The sequence below is a fragment of the Equus przewalskii genome, chromosome 7 (assembly GCF_037783145.1).
Source record: "Equus przewalskii isolate Varuska chromosome 7, EquPr2, whole genome shotgun sequence".
NCBI lineage: Eukaryota > Metazoa > Chordata > Mammalia > Perissodactyla > Equidae > Equus > Equus przewalskii.
In genome coordinates, this window is record NC_091837.1 from 87,166,537 (window position 1) to 87,186,850 (window position 20,314).

At 39.4% G+C, this 20,314-nt stretch overlaps 1 protein-coding gene across 10 annotated transcripts in view; it reads right to left on the reverse strand.

The window, feature by feature from the left end:
• Positions 1–1,581: 1,581 nt before the first annotated feature.
• RTTN (rotatin) overlaps positions 1,582–20,314 on the reverse strand; it is a 151,555-nt gene continuing 132,822 nt past the window's right edge. For 6 of the 10 annotated variants that reach the window (XM_070627848.1, XM_070627849.1, XM_070627853.1 and 3 more), the window contains 9 exons: positions 19,634–19,739; positions 18,779–18,876; positions 17,486–17,563; positions 13,890–14,016; positions 11,526–11,728; positions 8,583–8,850; positions 3,607–3,710; positions 2,450–2,519; positions 1,582–2,005 (listed from right to left, as the gene is read on the reverse strand). In XM_070627848.1, coding sequence (XP_070483949.1) covers positions 1,920–2,005; positions 2,450–2,519; positions 3,607–3,710; positions 8,583–8,850; positions 11,526–11,728; positions 13,890–14,016; positions 17,486–17,563; positions 18,779–18,876; positions 19,634–19,739 — 1,140 coding nt within the window. In that variant the 3' untranslated portion in view covers positions 1,582–1,919. Of the gene's footprint in view, positions 2,006–2,449; positions 2,520–3,179; positions 3,711–8,582; positions 8,851–9,062; positions 9,213–11,525; positions 11,729–13,889; positions 14,017–17,485; positions 17,913–18,778; positions 18,877–19,633; positions 19,740–20,314 lie in introns of those variants that run through there. The other 4 variants (XR_011542099.1, XM_070627850.1, XR_011542100.1 and 1 more) reach the window with 4 other exon arrangements.

Sequence of the window (20,314 nt, forward strand, 5' to 3'; positions counted from 1 at the left end):
TCCCTGCCCTTTTCCAGGGGCAGCAGTCCTTCTGGGCTTCAGCAGGTAACATCCCCGAGTGGTTCTGACCGCAGGGCTACAAATCCCCCTAGAGTACTACCTTGACCTGCTAGGGAAAATTATCAATTATAATTCTTCCTGATTCCAAAGACATGAGGCAAAGCATACCCTGACATATCAATCAATCAATCAATCAATCAATCAACCAACCATAAAGGAAATGATCATTTCCCTGAAGAGATCCAATTTTTGTAGGAAAATGGTGGTTATCCCTAAGATCCAAGCACAAACACAGGAATTTCAATGAGAAAAAAGGAGGCAGCATAGCATAGTGGTTAAAAAACCTCAGGCTCATTAGCAGTTATCCTGGGTTCCAATCTCAACTCCATTCTCCAGCAGCCACAGGCAACTCACCCAGCCACTTGAGCTTCTGCTTATTCACCTCTAACTTAGGGATAAAGCAGTATTTTACAGGAAGATAGATTAAATAATAAATGCTCTGAGAACAGTGCCTGTGACACAGAAAGAGCTCTTTAATGGAAGTCACAAAGAAAGCCACCTCATTATTCACCACGAGGGCTTACAAGGTGACACCAAGAAAATGGCAGAGAATGTAAGAAACCAGGAGAAGAGGTATAAACAATTCCTAAGATTGCTGCCCTTTCCATTCGTGAGTTTTTCAGAATATTAATATGTTCATTCCTTCAAATTAACTTGGGCTGCTTGGAAACTTCTGAACTTCCTAAATCTATTTTTCAGATCTCTAATCAATAATTTTCAGACACTACAAATTTATCTATTTCTATTTCAGCATTTAACATACATTTTGTCCTCATGCGTCCAGCTTAGATAACATTGCATAGTTTATTTTACTGATGATAGCAATTTGCTAACAGCATTTAATAGAAAATGATGTTTTTTCCTGTTAACCATAATTCAATCAGAAAACTTTTTCCTAAATAGTGTGTTTATCTGTATACACACACACACACACACACACACATATATATATATTTCAGCTTTTTTTTCTTTTCTTAGACACAATTTTTTTCTTCTTTCAAAAGTGTTGGGAAACTGCTGAAAGTGATCAGTACCTGAATTGATTTTAAGTTCTGAGTTCACAACTACATGTTAGCTCAGTTATGTCATGGAGTACGTGACAGAGCTTGTTTCTGCTAGATTTTCCAGTCTTCTTCCCCATGATGTTTTGGGCTGAGCTAGAATTTAAACCCAGGCCTACATGACCATAAACTTTATTTCTTCCTTCTACACAGCAGTTCAGAAGGTGAAAGGTGAAAACAAAAAAATATAACAGGTTTACATATCATATGGAAAGGAGTTAATATCACTAAAAGAATGCATAAAGAAGCTACTCACAAAATTACACACATTTACATTTATCCCTTCACCAATGCGTATGTTCTAGATAATATAAAGGTTTGAAATATAAGGATTTATATTGACAAGAGCCAAATTTCATGTGGAAACTCTAAAGAAATCAGAACACATTGTTTTCTTTCAATTTTTAAAATTTATAGTCATGAGACTGATAAAAGTCTACAAGCAGCAATTATTAGTCAGTTTTCAGTTTCTAAAAATATTTTATTTTATTAAATAACTGTTAAATAGGATTTTTTACAAAGGAAATTGCATAGGAAAAGGTAAAAATGTTTATGTTCCCAGAACTTTCTATGCCTTTATTCTATCATCTTCCTGTCAGCTGCTCTCACTGTAGAGAGCTGGCGCAAAGGGACAGAGTCGGGACATCACTGGTTCTGTTTCTCATCAGGAAGGAAGGGCATCTACACCAGGCAGAGGGTTAGCATGTCTTCAGGCAGCAGCTGCGACACAGGCTGTGCTTCACATTTGGCTCAGCTGTCCGCTGGACACCAGCTTCAGGGCAGAGCATCTCACAGTGCTCATGAAGAGTTAAGAAGCTGCACGAGGTTCTCAAGACATTTCAAATAATAGGCATTTAGAGGGGTTTCTTCCGAGTCTGAGAAAGCTGAGATAGAAAAATAAGAGTATGGAAGAGGAAATTTATTAAACTTAGTACTACACTTACAAGTAGACACACATACACAAACAAACATGAACGGGATTTATAAGTAACTTAAAGTTCTATCTAATTGCTATAGCATTGTAGCAATTCAGGACAAGAGAAAAATGACTTGGAGAAGGATCATAGACAAGTTTCAAGAATTTATCACATCTCAAACCTTCATCTGTCAGAACATTTTATTATTTAAAAAGTGTTATAATGAAAAGCACAGATCAAATATCGGCACATTTTACAATGCTTTGACAAAAAGGCTCCTCAAATATCAGCATAAAACACCACTGTGGAAAACTGTCATTTTGCTGTGAACTGTCCAAATATTTCATTAGTCAGAGAATTCACTGACTAGCTTCCATGTTTAACTGTAATCTCTTTAATAATGAAACTTACTTTTCCTTGCTGAGGAATATGCTTCATCTACTCTTCTTTTTATTGATGGATTTTTCAAAATTGTTTTTGCCTGGAGATAACATAGAACAATCCATTAATTATATTTATTCCCCTATGTTAAGGATCAGGATACCACAACCCTAGTTCTGCCATTGCTAACTACAGTGTTAAACAGGATATTGTAAAATATATATTGAAGCTAGAGAATTACACTTTACTACACTCCATGGTGCCATTGCCCACATCCCTCCCTATCTAATTTGATTCCTTCTCTGCTGTACCCACGTTCTTTCTTCTCTTCCCTTTACCCCTTCTCTCCCCAGCTCCATTTGCTAGGTAAACTACTCAATCTTAGTTTCAGTATTTCGTATCTCTTCAAAGCTCAGATTTCAGATCAAGTATATGGAACATTATAGGTCAGCTGGTCAACAAATATTTACTGAGTTACTACAAGGTGCCAAATCCTGCGCTAAGCCCTGGGGATACATGGGTGAAGGCGACAGCAGCAGCCTCCATCCTCGGGTGCGCTGACACCAGCCAGTGGGGAGAACAAGCAGCACAGACCAGGGACGGCCGGCTGAGAGCACCACGGGGGGAGAGCTATCCATCCTAATGCTGTCACTTGGCCACAATTTAACAGCTAGTACGTGTGGGTATTTCTCTCAGGAGTGAGATGTCTGCACTGAAAGAGAAGACCAGAGGCCAGAGAACGAGCAGGTCTAAGTCCCACCTGCCTGCAGCTTCCTCGGGCCGGCCCTGGGCTGCAGCCTTCCAACCACCAAGCTTATGTCAAAACTCAGTGATGACGCGTACTACAGGAAGGGGAATCACACAGCTGGCTTTATTTCGAGATGCATCTTTCCTTGACACCTCTTTCAGAAAAAAACAATCTATACCAACATTACACATATACGGCAAATTAATTTATATTAACAGAGAAAATTCACTCAAAAGAGAGAGACTCTTCCGAGACATCCTGTTGAAATGATTAAAGGAAAAAGATTTCAACTGACTGTGTACTAACTGTACGAACGTACAAAGGCAGCACGGGTCTCTGACTTCCTTTCCTTCTTGCTGGTGCTCCTCTGACGTCCCTGGACACATCCTGAGAGGCCTGCTTTTGCTCCCAGGTGTGACAACGATTTAAAAAAACTGACCTTTTGATAATTGTGAATCAGAGCCCAAAGCGCAGCTGCTCCAATCCTCTGAGCATTTTGATTCTTGCTTTCCAGACAGGCAGCTAGCACGCTAATGACTTTTTCTAATAATAAACACATTAAAAAAAAGTTCAGTCCCAGACACTACAGTGCATTCTTACCTTGGACTAGTCAGATACCCTCTTTTTTTCCCTATCAGAACATATACAAAGTTGGTTTCACTAGACTATGGCAAAAACAATCTTATACCATGTGGTATGTGGGAGGATAACCTCAAAACAAATTGTTTTCAGGCACAGAACGTCAGGGAAGCTGAGGCTGCCTAATTTTTTTGGCCCTAATTCAACAGAGGCACATTCATTTAAAGACAACAATAGGGCATCAATAAAGTAATTACATAATGAATTATATTAATGAGCTGTTCAATTATAGCTTATATTTTGGTGTGCAGGAAAACAGACTTGCTCTTATGATAAATTATAAAGACTATTATACAAACATATCAGTAGCAGGTTATTATATATAATAACCAAGAAATACCCTATTAGAGAAGCCTTTTGAAAAAGGACTAAACATTTTAGAGGAATGTGTGTGTGTGCGTCAGAGGAAAAAGTAACGTAAAGGCATATCACCACACAAGATACGCCCCCTTCTTGCAAAAGCTAGCCAGAGTATGAAATCGAGACTTACAAATTATCTGCAGCAGCCTACTTATTCTAAGTGAAGATGCAGAGAAGTCCAGCCCCAAGGAGACTGTCAGTGTTTCAGAATATATGAACCTATTTTATTACTTATTTTTATATATCATTAAATTGTATCAAGCTATTTTTCCTCTAAAATGTGTCATTTTAAAAACGTTTGCATTCTTAAGGGTGAAACACTTGTTTTGGGGGATTCTCTCTGCATGCATTGACCACTCCCCACCCCACAGGATGCATCTAATTAAACTGTACCCCTGAGTGAGGCTGAGGGCAGGGTCTGTGTCTGCTCGCTGGTGTGTCTTCCAGCCACAGTGCCAGTTCATTTTTAGGGGCTCAATAAATACTAGTTGGATGAAAGATTACATAATTAAATCAAACAAATTGCTGTTTAGGTGATTCTTTTTAGAGTTTTTAAAGAAATTTTAAGGAATTTAGAACCTTTTACAGAAAAAAACAGCCACTCCATGCAGTGAACTCTGTGCAGGGGAAGGATAGTGTGGAAGGTTGGGGTGGGTGCCACAATGCTCCTGCCAATTGCACCCCCCACCCTGCCTCACCGCCTCATCTGCATCCTGTGGTTCCCCTGGTGTTTCCTGTATCATAACCCACCATAACTAGTCTATATAAATAGTTATCCGATGAAATTCATCATAACGGGTGGCATCTGGCAGTCTTAGGGCACAGCATCAAATGGGAGGGTGATTTCTGTGTGTTCCATCTGAGTATCATCAAGTGATGCTTTTATACATTCTATCAAACACCCAGAACAAATAACCCAGGATGTAAGTAAGTTTATAATAACTCCTTCTTTCAGTTACTATCTCTTAAAAATTTTTAATAAAGTACATATAGGGGCTGGCCCCGTGGCCGAGTGGTTAAGTTCGCGCACTCCGCTGCAGGCGGCCCAGTGTTTCGTCGGTTCGAATCCTGGGCGCGGACATGGCACTGCTCGTCAGACCACGCTGAGGCAGCGTCCCACATGCCACAACTAGAGGAACCCACAACGAAGAATACACAACTATGTACCGGGGGGCTTTGGGGAGAAAAAGGAAAAAATAAAATCTTTAAAAAAAAAAAATAAAAAAAAAAAATAAAGTACATATATAGGTCAATTGATGTGGTGTCCCCTACGATAATGTAAGTGGATCGATTTTTTTAAAAATCACATTTTATTGTGAAATATAACACGCATACAAAAAAGCACATAAAACATTTTTAAGTTTAACAAATAGATATGAAGTGAAGTCCCACATACACATACAAGGAACCTCAAGAGAAACGATACTAGTAAAATGTAGTTAAATAATTAGAAAATGATGGGATTTGAATATTTAACTACCTTTCTTTTTAATCTAACTGATTTAATTATAAGTTTACGGTGTCATGTTGGTAGCCTGAAATCAGCTATAGTGAGAATACTTAGACCGTGAAAATCAACAAATACTACAAGTCAGGGTTGAATCAGTGGTAAAGCTGAAAGAGGTTTCAGCGTTATGAATATATTTTGCAGATGGGTGAAAAAAGTTTTAACAGTATATTACATATGAGATTTAATGATAATACCTTTACTGGAAAAAGAGCAGATTGGTATGCAATTCTGTTTGTCAAATCATGACTGAACTGCAACCACAGATTGGCTATGGACACAAGGTTCAGCAAAAGCCAATGCAAGTATTTTGTGAACATCCACTAGTCCCACAGAATCGACAATAAAGACTATCAAGTATTGTACTAAAATCAGTAAGTTGTGTGCTACTATATACTCTGCATATGAGTAAAATTCATATATTTATGTAAATAATAAAATTTCTATATATTCAATATACATCTTACTCCTCTGTTGAGAGCCAGCAATTAAACATTTACCAGAAAACTCTGTGCTCTTGTCAGGTTTTGCTAACAAAGTTATGCTACCTTCATAAAATGAGTGACTATCACTTCTTTGTCCTCTCTCCAGAAGAGTTCAGCCTGTTTGGAATCACTTGTTGCTTAAATGTTTGGTGGAACTCACTGGTGAAGGCATCTGGACCTAGGGTTAATCTAAATATGTATAAAGTCCTGGGCACAGACTTTCAATCAAAATTGGTCTGGAAGTTTCCCACTATCTTTTCAGTTCTTTGATTTTTTAAAGTGAATTTTAATATTTGACCTAGCATGTTTTTGTTATTGTCAGAGGAGACCTAGCTTGACAGTACCAGAAACAAGGAGTACTCTGGATCTATTTTTAACTGCAAGGTCAAGCCGCACTGCCCCCGCCATTCCTGACCGTCTCAACCAGATGTTTGGGTGCTTCAAAGCAGACTCGTGCAGCCTCACCTGGGAGGTTTTTAAGTCAGCTGCCCTGCTAAGCCCTCCCTCTGGACCCCCAAGTGGAGCCAGGAGGCAGCACCTGTGCCATGCCTTCGCAGGTCCACACAGAAAACGCACAGTTGCTGCCTCCTATCTCTGCCTCAAAGGCCCCAATCTCATATCTGTGGGGTGGGGGAAGTCCTTCTTATCACAAGTTTGCCCTTCTGCTTTCAGCTAATGAAGGAGAGGGGGCAATGCTGACAGAAGGAAATGCTAACAATAAATCCAGAGGGATCCAGAAGTGGAAAATGTGGACTTTTCCTTCAGTTCACTAAAAATGTGTCCTTTCCAACTCTCTCAATGATAAAGTTGCGGTCAGTAGTCCCCAAAGAAAAAACTTCCTCTGAGAAGGGTGAATAACTCATAAGAGACACAGCATAGGCACAGACCGCCTCACACACGCTGTCTCACTGCCCCGCGAAGGACGGCCTATTGTTCTCACTTCACCAACGTGAGGACTGAGGCGGGGACAGCGACTGAAGCACAGCCCATGATGGCCAGCACGGCGCCAACGGAGGGCCTCTGGGAGAGCAGAGGGCAGATCCACAGTTAATTCAGGCAGGTAAAAGTTGGTTGAACTTTTAAAATCGCTCTTCTATTTCTAGCAATTCAATAATTATTATCAGAAAAACAGAATCATGACCACACACAAAGCAGAATGTAAGTAGAATCATTTCCATTCACTTGGAAAACTCCATGTTTCATGGAAAAGCACCTCTAAGGAAAGATTAAGTGAAAAACATGACAGGAAAAGAGAACTAATATATCTTGAGCATTTACCATGTACCATAAACAGTGCTAAAGACTTTAGGTGTGTTTATAAACCAACTTCTATCAAAAGCAAGAAAGGAGGGATTATTTTATTGGATGAAGAAACTAGACCCAGAGAAGCTGCCCCAGGTGATGTTGAGTGAATCCACAAGGGGTTGGCATCCAACACCGGGTGGGTGGGCATCTAGGGCCCACCTCTTTTTTTATTTCATGATAACACAAAGTCTCCTTCTAAAACTCTCTCCCTATGAAATTCACACACTCCTCACAGAAATAGCACATGGTCGCGGAAACAGATTTTTCCATTTCTCTCTTTCTGTTTCAAAATTTTTCTGAATTCTCACTAATCCTCACCTCCATCTGTTCTATATCTCAGAGAAGGAAGTCTGTAAGGCTAGTTTCACCATTTGGTCTTAGGTCCTGCCTGCTCAGGCTCTCTCTCAATCATCAAATATTCAGAGTGCTAAGTAGCGACAGGCACAATTCTAGGTGCTACAGATAAACGTAAAGAGAAGAGACAAAAACCTCTTGACATTGTAAGAGCTTACGTGCTAGTGTGGGTAGACTAGGAATAAACAGATATATACTGAAAACAAACAGCCTAACCTCCGTAGCCTAAGTAATGCTAAGGAGAAAGATACAACGGGGAAAGGAGACAGAGTGAGAGGGAAGGGAGAGGAGGCAGGAGGAAGGGCGTGGGTATTACAACATTGATAGCAGTCTGTAAAGGCTTTAGTGACATGGCAGCATTTGCTCAAAGATATAGAGGAGCGAGGGGAGTTAGGGGGTGACAGGGGAGAGATGGGAGGAGTGGAGGCACGGCCAGAGAGCATAATGCCCATGCTCCTCCTTGCTACCTCCTGGATCCACTGTGTCCATCGGTGACTGACTTGTTAACCCTGGGAGACTCTGGGCAGTTCCTGGAGGGCTGGAGCCACATCCGATTTATCTCTGAGGACAGGAGTCATGCCTGATTCAATCCCACAGACTCTGCCTCCCATAGTGTCTTGAACATGGTAGGTGCTTAATAAATAGCTGGCAAATTACTTATAAAATTATTTTGTGCTTTAATCTGAATGGAATGCTCTATGAATAACCATATGTAGAAATGGATGCATGTGTATGTGTCTGTGTGGCATATACGTGAATACTCACCATTAGCCAGGATCTTGGGCTTATTGGCAGGACTGAAGCAAATATTATGAAAAATAAGAAGCGGTATATAAGGGCTGCTCTTATGCTTGTATTTGCTCATCTCTGTAAGTAAGTCTAGACAGCCATCAAGCCTCAGGATCATTTGTTGCCCATCTTCTCCAAACGATATATTCAGGAGTAACTTCAACCAAAGAATGGTCAGATTACTGAGATGTTTATTTCCTCTTTTTGGCAATGTTACAGATAGAAAGTTCTGCAAGAAGTTACTCTGTGGGTAAATAGAGAGAATATTATTTTCTTCTTGAGTCTTTTCATTATTTTCCTAGTCCCTTGGAGACCAATTAACTAGCATTCTGCTCTTCTTTTCCCCAACCTTAATTTCTCCTTCCTCCCAATACCTTCCAAATACTCATCTATATTATTTCCAGGTATAAGTGAAAAAGTCAAGGAGAACAAAATAGTGCTCAAATTTTAATTCTTACTAATTCTTTCTTGATGACGGATAAAGTCAACTATAGTGAAGTCTTAATTATCCAGGATTGATAACTCAGTTTGGGGAATTTCTCAGGCCTCTTGAGATTTCTCTTTCTGTCTGCCTTCTGGCAATTTCGCTACTCATTAAAAGCTATCCTATGGGGAGGAAAAGAACAAACTCAAATCAGTCTTGGATACCAGTTAACAACTCTGGTAGTATGAGGATATATGAATCTTTATAGCTGCAAGGATGTTAAAAAAATCTGTGAGTACATCTTCTATTCATTTTACCTTAGCTGCTTATCATTACAGATGCTTTCTCAGGGCTACATGTCATTCTAGTAAACTTAGGGACGAGAAAGGTCTACCACTTGGACTGTGAGAGTTATTTCAACCTCCCAATAAAACCCCTTCCACAAAACCTCACCAAATCCCAACTATGTGAAAAATAATAACTTTACTGTCTGGAATAATCTACACACAAAGAAAGCAAGCAAGCATACAAGTACTACATCAAGAAGAAGCCCAGCACAGCACGGGGACCACAGCCATCTGGACATTTTGATCGGGGTGCAGAAATGTGATCCCTTGACTTTCAAAACTGCCCAGAACACTCCTCTCTCTCGCTGTCTAATAATCTACTCTGGCTTATTTCTTCACTTCTCCTCGATCTAAATCAAGATGTCGGCTTGAATCTATAAAATAAATTTAACATTTTAATGTAAAAGGACTCTGAGTATAAGAATGAAATGAGCTACAGAAATATTAGCAACATTATCCCAGCAAGAGGTAAACTGTAAAACTACATGCTCACTTTGCACTGCACTTGCCATCATTCACATCTACTTCTCATCTCTCAGCCCAAATTAATGCTTTCTAGATTCATCCCTCGCCTTTCCCAAGAAGCTAGACTCTGCCGTGATATTGGAGATTCAGGGTTGACAACAGTGATAAAATACATAGCAGTGCATAAAATTGTAAATGTGCTGTGGGTTTCCTTCTTTGGGGGGGGCCTAAAGATGCCTTCAGACAATTTCCTACACTGGGTAGAATGTACAGAAATGTGCCATGGTAGAGAGAAAGTGAAAAGTTTAGAATCTTATTTGTACAGCAGCATTAGCTACACTTTCTAATGCCTATAGATGAGTAACGAAGAGGTGTAACTGTAGTGTCCAGGGCTTATTACAACAATGCAGCAGTGGAAGGCTCAGGGGTCTCCTAAACAGACAAGAGGAAAAACAACTTGATTGATCTGCACCTGAAAGGGAGTCTGATCACACTTGCTTCAAAATATACTTAAGTACAGAACCAGAGTCACAGGCTGAACACTGAAGATATCTTAGAGATCATTCTGTTTACCCTAATAATTTCAGAAATGAAGAAACTGATGTGTACACACACACACATATATATGAAGAAAATATATGTATGCGCTGGTAAATAAACAGCTGGCTCCAGTGAGAGCAGCGGATCTTTGATTTGCACCTTTTGCCAATTTACATGGTGTGAATATTCCTTTCAAGATACCACTGTGATGTCAACTGGCTTGCAAAATTCCTGAAAATTAAAGACGACGCTCATGAGCCAACGTGAGCTAGCTTCCACACACCACTCAAAAATGTCTCCTTAGTAAGACTGCTATTTATTTGGAGATTGCACTCAAAGTGGTTTTTGGGGGGGGTTGAGGAGATGATGCAGTAGAGGAAAAGGAGACTTAATTTTTACAAATTCTGTCAATTTCTGCAATTTATCTTGGCCTTCATATAAAAGAGACAGAAGCACTCAGATTAGTATGTACAAGTAAGTAAAAGATAATCTGATCACATTCAAATTTTAAGGGATCTTCCAAATTAGGGACTCTGTGTATACACACCTAAATATAGTCACTGACCACGTATACTGGAATCATTTAAATCACTCAACCCTTTTAAAGCACCCTAAGTTAACATCAGTGATAAGAAGTCCAGTTTTGGCACTGGAGTCCCAGAGGACTGATAAAATCACCTACTATGTCATAAAGAAGTTAGATCAAACTTGGCGAAAGGAGGCTGTGATTTCATGAACCATTTTGACAATATAAATTGAACTGAAATTGTTACTGCTCAATTTGGTCTGTTTAAAGACCAATATATTGCTTTTATGATCCCAAATAAATGTAAGACAGCTGTCTCTCCAAAACCCACATTTTTGAGAGAGATAAAATATAATCCAAAAGCTAAGAAGATAAACTAAAAGGAAATGTGTGATCCCATTCTAGCTTCTGTCACTCTTCATGTATCATCTATCAACTGGCTTTAAAGAAAGTGAACCTCTTAATCCTTTTACAATCCTGTAAAATAAAATGCCTTGAAATCATAATAAATTAATCCTGGAAATTGAGTTCTAGACTTTCCACACACGTCCTTGATTAGAAGGATTATTTTACTGAGTATCTTTCGAATGACATGCCAGGAGGGTTTAAGTACTTACTTTTTGAATTACTCCTTTACAGTCGTGAGACAAGGCCAGGTTTGAAAGAAACATAAAAACCATCTGCTGAACGGCAGTGTTCTCAAGAGGCATCTGGGAAGCCAACTTCAGGACACACAGCATCAGAGAGCTGCCGGGGGCTCCTCTACACGCAGCTTGAACAGGATATTGTCCATAACTTGACCAACAAAGAGAACTGCAACCTTAAAAAGCAACAGCCTATCATAATGTCTTCTCAGTTTCACTGTTTACTTAAAAAAAACGTAAGTGGGAAAGCATATCTGTCTATCAAAGGGCTTGGCCATTAACCTGGGAGCTGCAAATGAGCACTGAAGGCTGGTGCCGGTGTCTACATTCAACCTCATGGAGTCATTGTCCTCATTAAGGGCCTAACCGTCTCAACAGAGCACTTAAAAACACCAGGTTTATTTTTTTAAAAGAATAAAAAAGCATAATAGGTTTTTTAATAGCTCCTAAAGAAGACATCTAAATAAAGCCCTGGGTAGAAGAACAGAATTTTTGAAATGGGAGGTAACTTGGTCTAATGCCTTCATTTTACAGAAGAAAAAAAAAATGAGGAATACAATAATCCTGGGGTGGAGAGAGAGGACAAATGTTACCAGCCATATATGCTAGATGAAGGTACAGAGCTCAGAGAAGTCAGTGATTTGCTCAAGGTCACACAGCTCACAAGCAGCAAGAGTTAGCAGTGGTGTCAACTGGTTTTCTAGAGTCCAAAGTTTTCTCAGTAAATTAAACAACCACATGGGATTTATCAAGGGAGAAAAATAGTCATAACAGAATTAAAAATACATTTTACTGTATTGTAACATAAACTTAAGGTGTAATTAACTTGTGAAAGTCCATGCAGGGAACCCAGTTTAAGTATAACTAGATCATAAGAAATAAACTCATAAAAGGCAAGTAAACACAAACAAATACAGTGATCTTTCCTGTATTCCCACTGTACAGCAGTATCCAAATATCACGGTTTCCATTAGATGTTACACAGAACTGTCACTAAATGTTGCACATTTGCATGGAAACAAATCAGCCAGGAAAATAAAAAGTTTCTTTCTCAACTTAGTAACCAACCACATTCTAATATTTATATCAATGTTAAGTCTAAAAGTAACATAGATTATAGTTTCAAACGATTTATATTGAAGTGGATGTTTCTTTTGCTCACTATTTAGCAATTGATTCGTTTTTTCCTCCTTACTTCTCTAAACCCTAAATTAAGGAGTGAAGGGTAGGGTAAAGAAGGGCAAATGCAGATGCAACTGCTCCAGAGACAGCTATCCTGCACTGGTCACACTGTAAGAGGAGGGGAGCTAGAAGATGGAGCATGAGGACACTGTCCCAGCAGAAATAAGGACAAGGAAGTGAGCAGCAGCAGAATGAAAACAAGGAGAACCCTGCACCGTGGTGGACTCCATACACCACAACAAAAGTTAAGGGGTCGAGAGCTTGGAAGTCTGCCTACGTCATATGCCAGAGAAAAGTTGAGTGGGCTACCACTCAGAAACTGACTGCTCCAGAGTGGAGGCGGAGGCTGGTGTCGGACTATCAAGGAACATGCCATCCTCAGCACTTGGTGGTGACCAAATGGGCTTGCGATTGTTTGAGTTCCAGTCCTTTCTCTGTATGTCTTTTGATATTGGGGGACCCAGTTGCTGAGCTGCTGAATGTTGCTAGAAGAAAGCACACAGACTCGTTGACTAGTTAAACCTTAAATTTATGACCCGAAGTTTCAAATGGGAAATTGATACTGCCAGCAAGCCTACTTCACTTCCCTCGCTCAGACAGCTGTGTCACAACTTCTCTCTCCTCACACCTCCTCCACCCTTGTCTTTGCTCACGCTGAGTTGCTGCCCTCTAACAATGCGTGGCCTATAGTAGGCTCTCAATAAAATATCTGTCACATGAATGAATGAGCGAGTGCCTCAGTGACGTCAAGTCTCACCAGACCAACTGTATCTAAACTCATCATGCCAGTCTCCTGCTCTAGAATCTATAAACATTTTAACCTTTACTTGGTTTTTAAGGTTGCACATCCTAATTTTCACTCTCTCAATTTTCCTATTAAATTCAATTTCCCAGTGCCATATAATCAGGCCAGTTTCCCCCTCTCTATTCCCTGAGCTGAATAATGAATGACTCCTCCTATCTCAACAAACATAGACTAAAACATTTATCTGCTCTTATAATACCTACAAGAAAGTGTGCCTTTAACCAACACACCCTCAATAAGTAGCAGAAACACTTCAAAACATGTATTTGTTTTTCTAGTCCACTTCAACAACATTATGTAAAATTAGTATTTTAGTATATTATTGAAAGGCAGCATGGGGTTCTATTTACCGTTTGGAAAATTTGCAGTATAGACACAAAGGAGCTGCAGGGCAATCTGCATCAGTGAGTCATCCATCAAAAGCCAAGGCCAGAGAGAGTGCAAGACAGGGACAAGGTGAGCTTCCAGAGCTGCCTCCTGTTGCAGGAAGGAAATAAGGACAGCATTAGTCTGAATATGCGAAAATGTAAAATTAAAATTAAATCCAAAAAAATTGCCACCAACATAAGGAGACAAAAACTGAATTTATCTTTGTTCTGATTAGTGTGAGCGGGCAACCCAACTGTGTGGACAGATGCAGCCCCTCGCCCAGCATCATGAGCCCGACCAGTCTCAGGAGTTCCCTCAACACTGGGGTGGCCAGGACATGCAGCTTAGGTAAGAAATGTGGAAAAACAGCTTCTGAACACGCAAATCAAGCAAGACAGAGACATCTCACAACACTGAATAAACTCTTGTAAATGCTCTGCTGTGATTGAGAAACAGGATTTTCTGGCTGGTACACATGCTGAGCACCTCTGCGTTCTCCCCTCCGCCCTCTCTCCCTCTGTGTGTATGTGTGTGTACATATCTGGTACGTGTGGATGGATAGACAGAGGAGAAGTAGATTACTGTTTTTAAATAATTTCAATACAGTAAAATTCAGTCAAAATATTATGTTAAATCAATAACTTCTTAAGTAACTCAGTCTTTATTATAAAGATCAGTTATCACTGGGACAATATTAATGGATAAAACATAACTATTTGCAGTAAATGCAGAAATTTTTTAAATGAATAGGAATTACTAGGCATTTGTAGACCCATGTGCACGTATGTGAGCATTCATATAAATACATACACCTATACAATTTTATGCAGCATCAATGGCAGAAGAGAGTGGGAAACTACTGCCAACGGTCAACAATCTCCACAGGCTTTGAAGTCACTCCCAGTGTTACTTTCAAGTGATTCCCCACGCTCCCTCCTCTCCCTAAGCCTGGGACGCAGCCCCGTGTTTGCAGCAGATGACCTTGCTTCCTGTTTCAGAGGAGGCAGATAACGTGTTTGCAGCAGATGACCTTGCTTCCTGTTTCAGAGGAGGCAGACACGATGGGATAGAAGCTCTTTCTCTCCTCTGCCCTTCTGTCCACAAAGTCTAGCTGGGTTTCCACCCAGTCATCTTGCTGCCTGGCCATGAGGAACAGGTGTTCGTGTTTTGTTGGAGACATACTCCATACGTGTTTTAGAACATAGCCCTGCCCGCCTCCTCAGGGATCTTTATTCATCAGTTAGTTCTTTTCTTCCTATGTCTTTAATAATTAGCCCCCAAACTGCTCATTTCTGTTCCTATTCAAGCAGTTTACATGTTAGGAGAAACAAATATGCAGGTTAACTTCCTTTAATGCGTTATGTCCTAAATCAGTGATGCTGTTTTTCATGACCAAGCTTCTAGAAAGAGTACTCTCATTGCCGTCACTCACTGTCTCTCATTTAATCTTCAGCTTACTTCAATTTATTTTCTATCCTGATGATGCCAGCAAGACCACTCCTATTTTAGTAGCTGCCAAAGCTCAGGCACAAAGGCAGCTATTAAAGGTCTCTTTTCCTTCATTTCCATGCAGCCCCTCTATCCTGGATCACCTCCAAACTCTCTCCAGCATTCCCTTCTCAGTGGTTTGCTAACTTCTCTTAAATACTTACATTTTCTAAGGGTATGACATAGGCTCTCACTACACACTCTCTTGGAAAATTTCACCAATAGTCATGGCTACAATCACCATCTACACAATCATCACACTGGTAACTCCTAATATCCTCAGCCTGTATCACCCCTCAGAGCCCCAGACCCATGGAATCTACTGAATACCAGCCATTTTCCCCCGAGATGTTCCAAAGACACTTTACACTAACGTGCAAACCGGAACATTAGGATCTCTCTTCTCTACACTTTGCTGTAACACACTCTTGTATTAAACTAGAGCCTGGAAGTCACTCTATGTATCTCTTCTTTCTCCTCAATCTCAAATTTACACCCCACTCTCCTTCCCCTTTCTCTTTCTCCCTGCCTGGGTTAGGGTCTCATCATCTCTTGCAGCCACAGTCCCCACCTCTAACCTCGCCCATCATTCATGTCATTTACCTCACAGCCACCCTGATCTTCCCAGTATGAAAAGTCCCTAACGTCACATATACACAGACACTGCGGTGGGGTGGGTGTGGGTGACTTGGCGAATGACTACAAGAGCGACCAACAATTAGTAATGGGAGCGTGTCGCACACCTCAGGTGAGTGGGAACAGGAAAAGAAATTAAGAATCTTTGCTCCATAAGACTATATTTATACTCAAAAGTAATCTAAATATTCTTCTTGATTTATTCCTTATTCAACAACTTGGAAATGTTGAAAGGCTTTGACTTATTGAGAGGTTACACTTTTATAGATGGCTAATGCTTTACAAGTGTGAACACTATATCTATAACCAGTGCCCAGGCCAGCCTCTCATAAATCTATACAAGCAGATCCTACCTGGAAAGTGTTGCAAAGTATTCCCTGAGTAAGGTGTCATGGATGAATATTAACTGCAGCCAGTCACAAGGATACCGTTTGGCACAAGGGATCATAAATTTAGTAAAAGACATTTCTATTTTGAGTAAAAAGTTCATACACTGGGAATTTTAGTGAAATGTATAAATACCTACTTCCCTTCAAATTGTTTTGAAATGTAAATTGTTAATAACATATCTTGAACAAACTTTTTAAAACAGTTTAAGGAATATGTGTTCAATATGTTCATTTTCCAGATATAGAATGCTTTTTCCAGTTTTATCACAAGTAAAAGCAAAAAATGTAAGAAATTTTTTTCAAAGGGAAGCTTCCATAATTTATCTTTGTTTTACTCATTTTCCACAGTATTTCTGTGTGAAAGCTAGTGCTTCAAAAGTGTGATATCACTAAGACAAAGCAAATCAAAGTGTTCAAGACATTCTATCCTGTGTAGCAGAACTAACATAGTATTGTAAATGACAGTGTCAATGCTCACAGACAAAACAAAACATCTCAAGGGTTCCCAGACAGAGGAGCTGAGGCAGCCACACAGGGACCAGCCATGCTGGAGGGCAGACCCTCTGTGAGGTGCACACGGCCATGCTCGACAACAGCGTGAAGCTTTTCCACTCTGAAGCAGGAGAAACACTCCTCTTCTTTCCTTATGGATATAGATACCTCCACTTATTCGCTTGGAGAGTTGTCTGGAAACTCTCTTTGAAAAACTTCTGCCTTCTAAGATGTACACAACCATTCATTCCATCTTAGTAAAAAAAACAACTGAAATGCATAACAGTATGGAAAGAGGCTCAAGTTTGCTTTAGCTGCCTGAAGTCAAAGTTTCAGTAACAGAGTTAAAGTCAAAATGCTGACAAAGACAAGAAATGCCATCAGTGTTAAAGAATAGCAACAAGTTTAGGTACATCCATTTCTGAGAATTAACGCTGAGTTTAAGGACCAATCAAGTGTGCACCTAAAAAAATTCAGAGTTTTCCATTTTCCCTTCTATATTTTCTCACATAAAAATTAAACTCTTAATGGCTAGCACTGCTATCAAAATTTTGAGAAGTAGCTCTACTTACTTTACATTCTTCATTTTGATAAAGACAGTTTCTTAGGAGCTGCATGGTAATGCTCAACTCTTTAATAAAACCATCCTCCTGTTTAAACAAAAAGCAGTTGAAAAATGTGAACACAATGACATATTCCACCTCTCAGACACAGTCACTCCCTCTTCTCTGCGTCACATCACAGTGCAGCCATGCCCTCACTGTGTCCGACCACCATAACTCTGAGGGGGCTGACAAGCTAATGATCTCTGAAAGATGACCATATCTCAAGAAGCACATCCACCACGAAAAAGCTATTTCTGTTCTATCAAGCATGGAGGAACTGAGATATGTAATAGGCTCCATGTTTCATCTCAATAATGTGAAGCAGGCACCGACTGGTTTTCAATGATTTCAGGTGTTGACTGACTTTCTCAATGATGAAGTAAAGGGCCTTTGCCTAGAAAGGAAAAAGGGAAAAAGGCAAGAAAAAAAACTGCCACACATGTAACCCCCTGCATCAATGAAATTATTAAGTAAAGCTTTTTCTTGGTTTCTTGTCAAGTGGACTAGAAACTAGTTATTAAATCGATTGCCACCATAATGGCCTTAGCTATATACATATACATGCGTATTTATATAGTTATAAATACACATTCATTTTCTCCATGAGCATGTGTGGCAGATCTTTTTAATCACAGTCATTATTATTAACCACTGCTATTATATAAAAACTGTGTTATTTCAAGTTTACATGAACATGCAGTTTGAACATGAGTCCAGCAGACTCAGTGCTACAAAGAGACATTCAGAAGTCATGGAAAGAAACAAACAGAGATTAGGAATACCAGCTCTGCAACCATCCAGACACGGGGCAAACACTGGCTTTATCAATCACTACTTGTACGACCGTGTTGTCAAGAGTGTGCACGCGATAATAAATATAAAATGTTTAGAATAGTGCCTGGCATATAGAAAACACTTATATGTCATTGCTAGTGAACCTATGCTTACTTTGAGAAAAAGATTTTCTGCCTGCAATATAAAAAATTTATCACACACACTCCAAAATGTTTAGAACAGCAATATATAAAATATAAATCTCATTTAAAGATCCTTAAGTGAGAACTAAGACACACACAAAAAAACTCCCAAACCCAAACCTGCTAATGTAGAAACCCCATTAATTTATCTGACTGTACCTTTCCTCTAAATCAGATACTCATTTCAACCCAGTACTGGTGTCATTTATGAGCACAAGGACACGGGACAGATGGTCTCTGAGAGAGCCACCCTTCACCCCAGAACGCGGGGATTCCCAGTCACCTTCTTCCTCAGGGCTGCCTTCCGGGGCCTCAGGGAGTCCAGGCTCAGCTGTGCGTTAATGTGCTTCATCTGCTCCATGCAGTTGTCTATTAGATCGGCTGAAAGACGGAATCCAGAACAATCAAAAGGATATTCCATTTCCAAATAAGTAAAAATCACACATAACAAATTCTCAAAAAATAATTTTATATTTCTGACCAACTTCTTTTTAGTATTTTCAGTGAGAGATTAATGAATCAGAGGGAGAAATCAAGAGAAATAAATGCTAAAGCCCCTGTGTTTTCAACTTAGTACAATACTCCCAAAATCTAATTTACATTTTGAGGCATGCATAACTTATTTTAATAGCAAATCACAATTTAAATTAATGGACTTCATGTTGTTGGTGTTCTCTTTCAATTCTAAGACCTGTGCTCCCTCATTCCAGATGAGAAATTACAACACTCTAGAGGGGAAATTTATATGAAAATACAGAACCATCTAAATGCTGTTATTACTATCAAAACTATGTGTTTTATTCAGGTATGCAATATGTGCTTGTGGTTACTAATATTTAATTATTATGAAAATAATGAGTGATGCGTTGCTTTTTAAAGCTTCTCTAATACTTAGATATAGATTCCCTACAGTAAGAATCATTACACAAAAAATAATCTACACGTATAATCTTTTCGTTTTAAAAGTAATGCATATTTACTGTGTTTCTGTACAGGAAAAAAAATCCTATTTTTTTTTTGTACATGGAGATTATAAGTTCTTTACCTTTTGAGTCCAAAGAAAATTAAAAAGAACAAGCAGTAAAACATATGAACTGAAAACATGCCATGAACACAGCTGAGGTGCCGTGTGGCTCACCTTTCAAAGCGAGCTTCTGCGCTCGTCTGCTGACAGCCAGCAGCGACATCAGCGCATCTGCAGCAACTCTCTTCAGGACGTCTCTGGAGGGCTTTCCCTCATAGCACTGCGAAGAGGACAGATCAAACTGCCTTGAAGAAAAACGTAATCTGGAGCACAACTGTTGTGAGTAAAAGATGTGTTCTATTTAAAAAGTATTGCTAGGTTTCAACTATTCCATGAAATCTACTGGAATCTAAAAAATCACGAAGATTTAAGAATGCTCTGTGTGGACAAGACTGAATAAGAAATTTATAACATGGAAAAGACCAACAATCATTCTCAAACACTCATCTAAAGAAAAGTTTCATTTAGTATTAACACTTTGAAAGTTCATGCACTTACTCAAGTTCACCAGGGAACGTGTGTACCTATATATAAACCATTTAAAAGGGCCCTTGGGAAACTCCTGAGTAGGAGACTGTCACCAAATCCCTCTTTTCTTCTTGTTGAAACACATTCCCCGTCCTCAGTTTCCACCCAATATACACCTGCTCCTCAAATGAGATGGCTCTTTCCCACTTTTATTCTACAGTAATATTTACATGTCATATGACGTCTTTCAAAAATATATTATTTCTTAATTTTTTGACTTTTATGTAAATGAAAAATCATTTGCAATTTTGAAAACGCTAATATTTT